General features: G+C 39.6%; 1 protein-coding gene across 1 annotated transcript; it reads left to right on the forward strand.

The window, feature by feature from the left end:
* The first annotated feature begins 763 nt into the window (after positions 1-763).
* On the forward strand, positions 764-8,729 carry LOC131227151 (protein NRT1/ PTR FAMILY 3.1-like). The gene is made up of 4 exons (XM_058222875.1): positions 764-913; positions 3,358-3,575; positions 5,554-6,113; positions 7,303-8,729. The coding sequence occupies exons 1-4, from the start codon at positions 838-840 to the stop codon at positions 8,273-8,275; spliced, it is 1,827 nt and encodes a 608-aa protein (XP_058078858.1). The 5' UTR covers positions 764-837; the 3' UTR covers positions 8,276-8,729.
* The last annotated feature ends 876 nt before the right edge of the window (positions 8,730-9,605 follow it).

Below are 9,605 nucleotides of genomic sequence, written 5' to 3' on the forward strand. Positions count from 1 at the left end.
TGGAACGAGTACCCATCCCACTGGAAGTGGATTGTGTGGTGTGAGACACAACTGGATAAGTTCGCTCGACTCAACTCGAAAAAGCTTGATTTGACTTGGTTCGAAGTTGAGTTTGAGCCAAGTTGAGCTGATTTTTTAAGCTTGAAAATGAGTTCGAGTTGGCCCCGGCTCGACTCGACTCGGATCGAACCCAACTCGAATTGAACTCAGATGAAACCAGTTCAGTGACTCGGTTACTTTAATATTGATGTTGCTCACCAAGTGTTTGATGAAATGACCCAAGAAGTGTGGCTGATGGCAAGGAAGGTATGTATATGAAATCGATACTCTTTTTTTCATGATTTTTATGTTTATTAGAAGGTGTTTGATAAAATACTTGTAAAACCATTACTGCTATCTTAAATACAGTGAGATTTTGAAGGTGAAGTCTAAGTGTTAGTGAAAATGCTGCACGGGCGAACCCGGCTCGAATGCCCGGAGCTGCTAACCGAACCGAGCCGAATTAGCCAATCAAGCTTGAGGATCGAGCTGAGCCGAGTTCGAGCTGAGGCCAGCTCGACTCAGTTCAACACGATGTACACCCCTAATCCTCACTACTTCTTCAGCGTGGTCCACTTGAGATTTTTATTTACCTCATTTTCGGACCCACGCTTTGCCATGTTCTTTCACAAATCCCTAGGACGGGCATCGCAATCCAATGAAATAAATATAAAAAATTACCTAATAAAACAAAATTAAAACACTGTACGCCTCATCTGTACATACAATATATATATACATCAGATCCACTCATTGTCTCCACCCTTGGAAAATCAGTAGCTGTGTAGTGAAGAAAAAATGGGTGATGATGGAAGAGAAGAGAATGAGAAGAAAAGAAAGGTTGGAGGACTCAAAACAATGCCTTTCATCTTGGGTTGGTTTTCCTAATACCATTTTCATGTATACAACTTATGTTTCATTTGCTTCTATTTCTTTCTTTTACTTGAAATTCAATGCATCAATAATCTTAAAATGATGTATCTCTACCCATTAATTCATCCAGTTGGCAAATATGTCGATTGATCTGGACCGATCAATTGATATGTGGGGTCCACTTTCCAAGATTGCTATAGTTGTTTATTACTTCAACTAGTTCATGCGTTCCTCGGATGGATCTCTGACTTGTTAAAGCTTATAAGTAAGCTAGATATGTAAAAAGGCCAGATTAGTTTGAACGTTTTTTGGGTTTTATAGATTTTTTATAGACCATCCAAAAGATGCGATGATTTGGACCACTAATCCGTTGATCAACGATTTCTAGGGTATGCTCCCAAGATTTTTCAAATTTTTGTCTTTAAAAAAAATAAAAAAATTTGCAATTTTTTTTTTTTTTTGTGAAATTATCATAATTTAATGAAATAAATATTTAAAAATTTAAATTAATTCAATTTATTCATATTTAAAATTTGTTACAATATTTATTATTTTTATAAATTTTAATATTTTATTTTCATGCAATGACATTTTTGCAATAATATTGCTTTTAAAACATCAAAATTCATGAGAAATTCCCTTGCTGAGAACAAGATTTATTACTAAGTGTTTAATTAGTTCTCTCCAGCAGATGTAATAAGTGTGGCTTCTATCATTGTATCAGCGGTTGAAATTGTGATCATGACTGTGGTCCACCTGTTTATTGGTGGAAGCAGATTAAGTTTTACCCGGATATTTGCTTGGTGGGTGTGCCCTTACTGTGGGGCCCACCTTGATGATGTGTTGTATATCCACATCGTCCATCCATTTTTTCAGCTCATTTTAGGACACGGTCCCAAAAATTAAGCAGATCCAAATCTCAGGTGGAACACACCATAGGAAACAGTTGTGATTGAATGCCTCGCCATTAAAAACATCCTAAGGCCCATCGTAAGCTTTTCGTAATGTTTACTTTTGGTAATGTTTATTTTCTAACCTAATGTTTATTTTCTAACCAACCTGTTGATAAGTCAACTAGACTTGGACGAAGGATAAAATACAAATATCAGCTTTGCCCATGAAAAGTTTTTAATGGTCATTCACTACTGTTTTCAGTAGTGTCGTCCACTTAAGAGTTGGATATTTTAAGTTTTGAAATCGCATCATAAAATGTGATGGAAAAACATAGAGACAACATGAATATACAAACAAAAAAAAATAATAATAAAAACCAGCAAGGTGGGCCCCACATGGTCAGGGTAACACCTAATCAGCTCCCTTCATTGATGGCCTAATGTTTCAAGAGCAGCCCTTGCAATGGTGCATCCCGGGATTGTTTCGATATAAAAAACATAGCATGCATTTGCATTCGAGCTCATGTCGCTTTCAATTGTTTAAAAAAAAAAAAAAATTATTATTATTAAGTAGGGCGTAGAAATCAAACCACCTTATTGTTTGATGGCACACAAATAAGCACATATTATTTTTTTAAAATTTGATTCTAGTATTTTGGATATTAAAGAAATTCCAAAATGGTTGCTTTGATGTGTGTGTCTATATATATATATATATATATATATATATATATATATATATATATATATATATATATATATATATGCTCACTTGCACGCCTATGCATGTGCACACCTGCACACGTGTCATAGGTATCTAATCTGAACGGTCCATGTGATGCTGAATCCCATGAAACCCCTAGATACAAATTTTCATCTTAATCTAAAATTCCGATGGAGCATAGTAAAGAGAAATGCAAATCAAGGGAGGAAACTGTTTTCATTTTTCATGGCCCACCAAAGTTTTGGATCAAAGTAAAAATTGGGCCAGGGATTTCATGAGGTGCTTATTCAGGTGGACCATTCAGATTTTGAAGTCACATCACATATGATGAGTTCTCAAACAAGTTTGCACAGAACTCAAAGCATTTGGATATATATACACACACACATGTTCACATGTGCACTTAGGCATATGCGCACCTTTGCACGTGTCGTGGGCATCTAATCCGAACGGTCTATATGATGCAGCATCCCATGACACCCCCATGACCAATTTTCACCATAATTTAAAACTCTAGCAAGCCATAAAAAAAGAGAGATGAAAATCAAGGGAGGAAAATATTTTCCCTTTTCATGGTCCACCACAGTTTTAGATCAAAGTAAAAGTTAAGCCTTGGAGGTTTCATAGGGTTCTGCATCATGTGGACCGTTTAGATTTTGGACTCACATCCCTATGATGAGTTCTCAAAAAGGTCGCACAATATCCCTGTAAACTGGTACTCAGCTGAGCATTCGGATATATAGAGTGTACACAATACTGAAGTATATTGATTTTGGCTATGGTTGTCTAAGTTGATTAATAGTTTTTGGTTGTCCACTATCATTGCAGCCAATGACTTTTGTGATAGATTCGCTACAACTGGTTTCAATGCAAACATGATAACGTACTTGACTGAGCAGCTACACATGCCTCTCGTCCAAGCCTCCAACACCCTTACAAACTTTGGCGGCACAGCATGCTTGACACCGGTAATAGGTGGTTTGATTGCTGATTCTTTCGCGGGTCGGTTTTGGACCATAACCATTGGTTCTCTTTTCTATCAGCTGGTAATCTTTCTATAACATTTTAGCCTCTCTCTTTTTCTTTTTTCTCTTTTCTTTTTTACTTTTTATTTTTAACACACCCACACACCCCACCACACACTCACGCGGTAGTGGAATTTCACCACCTATGGATACTCGAACCCTTAACCAGGTGTTGAAACTCCTAAAAGTCTACCACCGGAGTAAGAGTAAGGACCCTAGTTTGTCCTGAAAGCTGTTACAGGGCTGAGTTGTTACATGAAGATAATAGTGCGTCATGGGGTCGTAACGAGCGCAATGGCTACTACAAAAGTAATAACATGTAACAGCCTCAGATTGGCTGCCTATTATGAGGCTGATATAGATTTTTTGAGTTTTTTTATTTTTATTTTATTTTTAAGACTCCGTGATTGTTATTATGAAGTTGTAATGGCCAAGCCGTATAATAAAGGTACCGTTATTGTTAAAATTTGATGTATGGATACATCGAAAATATAAAAAATAAATTGAAAAAATATTTCACTAGGCTGAATCAAGTATAAAATACGCCATCCTTAAAGCGTGATTTGTCCCCTTATCAATTGCTAATGGGTTACAAGCGAATTACTTCCATGATAAGACAAGTCTTATCTGGATCCAACGTGCAGCAATCACGATAGGTCCACTATGGAACAATTTTAACGCAGCAGATTTCTTCTGGCAGACTCAAATGGTGGAGATTTTTAAGAGTATTGTATGAGAGATATTTGAATTGTATCTGATTTGATAGGAGGGATGGTGTGTTGAGATGATGAAATTGGACTAGAATGGTCTAGTTTATATAGGCATCAGGTATAGCATCGTTGCTATGTGGTATTCAATGGTCTAGAACGTTTGAAAATGTTTTTGGTCGTTGCTAATTAATCCCAGACGTTTTTGGTCGTCGGATCAAAGGATCTGACCATTGGATCATCATGGTCCGTCTGTCTTCGGACCATTTGGCCTTTCAGGCTGAGAGCCATTTTCAAAAACTGCTGAATGTTTCGGATTTATAATCCGATCGTTCTCAATCTTTTATAAAACTCAGACCATTTCAAAAGTAATAGACTTGCTTTCATAGGAAAATTCCTCTTGTGGAAGTTATAGGATGGTCAGATTGCTACATCCCAACCATCAATTTTCTCTCAACACAAAGCCCTGAGATGTGGGGCCATGTTTTTATTGTCCAAGCCATTCATAGAGATGGGTAGGTGCATGTTTTAATTGTCTAAGCCATTCATTGAGATTGGACTCATCAATGATCTATCAATGGCCCACCAAACAATATTCAAAGGGATAGTCATCTCAAATAAATAGTGTTAAATGATAACAATATTGAAATATTCCAACCACCATCAGATGCATGGTATATGAAACATGGCCCCACGTCCAACAACTACTGTTCCCACATAAAATAAAAAAATAAATAAAAATAAAAAATAGCCGCCATCCATTTCAATGTATTAAATCTCCTTGACCCGAAGCGTGGGCTTTTCTTTTTTTTTAATTTTATTTCTTTAATTTGTTTTCGATGCCGGCCCGCTTTGGTTAATAAAATTCACTTGCCCTAAAAAAAACACCTATCGAATACGGGCCGTCGAAGAGATCAGTTCAAAATCCAGGCCTGATCCAACCTTAGGCCCAGCCTATTTTCTCTCTATTGTTTATCCATCTACTATATTTCTAAAACTTGGTGATTCGACTTGAAACTCAGCCGAATTATCATGACTCGGAGAGAAATCTAGCGAGTAACTGGGTCCCACTGCCCATCTTAACCATTCAAATGATGAGTGGACCGTAGGGATCTCAACAGTCTGGGCCCAGCTCTAATATTCCCACAAAGTAAAAATAGTTACGGTTGGGCCCACTTGTTCAAATGGCCTGACCCGCTTGTTAGCAGGCTTGGGCCAATTAATAAATGGGCCTATCCTTAACATTCACCATTTTCCTTCCAATGATCCTAACCACTGATTGGTACTTGTAGGGAATGATCAGTCTCACATTATCGGCGGTCCTTCCGGCACTACGGCCGAAGGCGTGCAAGCCCACCGAAACTTGTGAAAAACCATCCCCATTGCACCTGTGGATCCTATACATCTCGCTCTTTCTTACAGCCATTGGATCCGGTGGGCTCCGGCCGTGCGTGGTTGCTTTCGGGGCGGACCAATTTGAGATGGGCCACTCCAAAAAGAGCAACCAAAGTGGAAAATACTTCAATTGGTACTATTTTTGTATGGGGTTAGCCGCATTGACAGCCCTAACTGTGGTGGTCTACATTCAAGACAATGTGGGCTGGGGTTGGGGTCTAGGCCTGCCAGCCATGGCCATGGGCCTCTCTGTGGTGGTCTTTGTAATCGGGTACCCGCTCTATCGGATTTTGAAACCCGCTGGCAGCCCATTTACCAGACTGGTCCAGGTGATCGTGGCCGCAATCAGGAAAAAGAACGCGATCAGACCGTCGGATCCGAACCTTTTGTATCAAAGTAGAGAGCTTGATGATGCTATTTGCTACACTGGGAGGCTTGTTCATACGGATCAGTTGAAGTAAGCTATAGTTTTTTTTTTTTTTTTTTTTTTTTTTTTTTTTTTAGTTAATGGGATTTTGGTGGGCCCACTAAAAAATCCTGCCCCTACATGTTGCCACACATGTGGAAATGGTGTGTGTGTGTGGAACATCTGAGCTGTGATTAAGGTGGGCCCCATTGGGTAGAAGTCAGGCTGGTGAACTATCATGTGGCCAACACATGAATTGAAAAAGGACAGTTTGATAAATGCCAGGGATCAATGAGTGGATCAACTTTCTTTTGTTGACCTGATTGTATACATGGTAGGGCCCACCAGATGAATGGCTCAGATCTTCCATACAAGTACCAGCTTAGTAGATGTGGTTGTATACTAGAAGAGTCGGAGTCTCCGGCTGGGAACGGGCAAGATCTTTGAGTGGCCACCGTGATGTATGGATCTTATCCACACCGTCCATCCATTTTTTTCGTATCATTTTAGGGTCTATAACAAAAAATGAGGCATACATGAGGCTCAAGTGGACCACACCACAGGAAGCAGCGGCAATAATGATTCTCACCGTTGAAACTTTCCCGGGCCGCCGTGATGTTTATTTTCCATCCAACCTATTCATAAACTTACATAGTTCTGGATGAAGAGAAAACACAAATATCAGCTCCATCCAAAACTTTTGTGGGCCCCAAGAAGTTTTCAATGGTAAGATCTTAATCCCCATTGTGTAGTCCACTTGAGCCTTGGATCTGTCTCATTTTTGGGCTGATATCCTAAAATTATACGAAAAAATGGATGGACGGTGTGGATAAGATCCATACATCACGGTGGCCACTGAAAGCCCCTGGGTAGGACGCAATCCGCGTGCCCCTTGGGCCAGAGTGGGCGGGTCCCACAATCCCAACGGATCATCTTGACCGATCGATAGCCCCTGTCGGAATAGCGGGGCCCATTGACCGTCCGGAATCCAGGCATGGTGAAGATCCTTCATCAGTTGCATTGGTCACCACCCAAACTTGTTCAAATGGACGGTTAAGAAAATTACGGATGCAATCGCAATTAAAGAGTCAAAATTCCTATCGGACGGTTAAGATCAAAAGGGGTTTTTTGCCTCACCGATGTCCAACATATGAACGGTTTGGATCATCCAGATATTATAGCCCAATCATGCTTAATATCATTTCTCATTAATATCTTAACACACTTCAATTATTTCAAGGTTCTTTGATCGAGCTGCCATAGTAACTCAAGATGACAATCTACAATCTGGCCCACCAAACCTTTGGAGAATCTCAACCGTCCATCGAGTCGAGGAACTAAAATCCATCATCCGTATGTTACCGATATGGTCGACCGGAATCCTACTCGTCACCGCCTCATCTCACCAAAACTCCTTCGCCATCCAACAAGCCAAGACCATGAACCGCCACCTCTCTCCCACCTTCCAAATCCCCGCCGCCACCATGTCGATCTTCAACGTCCTTACAGTGCTCATCGGAATCGTCATTTACGACCGCCTCTTCGTTCCGATCATCCGCCGCTTCACCGGCAACCCTTCTGGAATCACATACCTACAACGGATGGGAATCGGACTCGCCGTCGCCGTAATCTCAACGGCCGTCTCAGCTCTTGTAGAGATCAAACGGAAGAAAGTAGCCGTTGATCATGGCCTGATCGACGATCCACATGCACAGATCCCTATAAGTGTGTTTTGGCTCATTCCTCAGTATAGCCTTCATGGAGTGGCTGATACGTTCATGACAGTGGGCCATCTTGAATTTCTCTACGATCAGGCGCCTGAGAGTATGAGGAGTACGGCTTCTGCGCTTTTCTGGTTGGCGATCTCAGCTGGAAATTATTTAAATACTCTGGTGGTTGCATTGATACACAGGTATTCAGGTAAGAAGGAGAATTGGTTACCAGATACGAATCTCAACGAAGGGAGGTTGGAAAACTACTATTGGTTTGTGACCGTATTGCAAGTGGTCAACCTCGTATATTATATTGTATGTGCTTGGTTTTATACGTATAAGCCGTTGGTGACGGTGGACCCAGATGACCCACCTGAGGGAACGGTTGATAATGGACAAGTGGAGCTTGTGGGTAATGGCACTTGTAAGGATGTGGTTGGTTGTCATGTGGATGGTGGTGAAGGGAAGGGGAATGGAGATGTGGGCGTGGAGGTTGTTTAGTGTGACACGTGTAAGGATGATATTGGTCTGATTGTAGTCAATGGGGTAGGTTAATTCAGTGTCCACTTAGGAGTTGACACGTATAAGTATTGGAGAAAAACTGTGTAAATACGATTAGAAATTTGCAAGCAAGGAGAGGGCATTCTAGTGAGTGGGCCCCAAATGAATAAATTCAAATCTAACGTTGAAATTGGCTGAGGTGGGCCACACCAAAGAAACAGTTGGGAGAGAGACATCCATCCTTTTTATAGGGTCTACCATGATGATTACATGAAATCCACTCCAACCATTAGATGCCATATTAAAATTTACACCTGGGTTTCAAACATTATATCTATTCATGATTCAGGTGGGCCACGTTAAGGGAAAAGGTTTGGAGGGTGAGGATTGACCTGTACCTTTGTTCAGCAATCTATCCATCTTGAATACAAAGCTTGGTTTCATTTCTCTTAGATGTTTGGTTTTTTGTGCATGTGTGGCCCTCTTGATCAGCGGATGCATTAAGACCATTCGAGAAAGACCCTTTTATTTTATTTTATTTTATTTTATTTTTATGGCTCAAGCATGGACTGGGCTCTTGCCATGGGTCGTAGGTGTTAGGCGAGGCGTAGTCCTAGCTTGGCCTAGCCCAAATCGGGCCCATTTTAGTGGCTGGTCCACCTCAAACCAGTCCAACCCCTAGTCCAATCCATTAAAAATTAATGGGATTTTTGTGGCAAAATTCCTTAAAGAATTTGCCATTTTCCCAATAATGTCTGGACAATTAGAAATTCTAATTTGGGCCACAACATGCAAAGAAAATTGACGGCTAGAAAGACTTGTTTTAACCGTGTCCCACCTGAAGAGTGGGATGCATGCCCTAGTTTTTTCAAGAACTGAAGGTGAAAACGAATTTGCTATTTAAATACATAATTAAAATTTATGTTTATTTGTTAATTTATAATGCATTATGGATTCAACCTCGATCTTATCCAGATTATTACTACATTGTGACCTTACACTTAGGGTTCTAAATAAACTTTTGAATACACACACGCACACACACGCTAAGATTTAAAAAATCTCATGATAATAGCCTAAAATATATGATAAATGATATTAGGGGGATATGATCTAATATTTTCAAAATATTGATAGATTTTAAAATGCTATTAATGGGAAAATAGTGAAATTTTTTTTACGAATTTGCTATTTAAATACATAATTAAAATTGATGTTTATTTGTTAATTTATAATATATATTCGAGATTTTCATGAAAATATTCTTTTTGTGAGATTTTCATGAAAATATTTCGAGAAAAAACTCAAAATTGAAAATCTCTTAAGAAAT

This window comes from Magnolia sinica, chromosome 15, assembly GCF_029962835.1.
Source record: "Magnolia sinica isolate HGM2019 chromosome 15, MsV1, whole genome shotgun sequence".
NCBI lineage: Eukaryota > Viridiplantae > Streptophyta > Magnoliopsida > Magnoliales > Magnoliaceae > Magnolia > Magnolia sinica.

Excerpts from the sequence above, each read along its gene's own strand:
- LOC131227151 (XM_058222875.1), top strand. The coding sequence starts at position 838 with ATGGGTGATGATGGAAGAGAAGAGAATGAGAAGAAAAGAAAGGTTGGA. Across the intron at positions 914-3,357 it reads AACAATGCCTTTCATCTTGG|CCAATGACTTTTGTGATAGA; the intron begins GTTGGTTTTCCT and ends CTATCATTGCAG. Across the intron at positions 6,114-7,302 it reads GTTCATACGGATCAGTTGAA|GTTCTTTGATCGAGCTGCCA; the intron begins GTAAGCTATAGT and ends AATTATTTCAAG.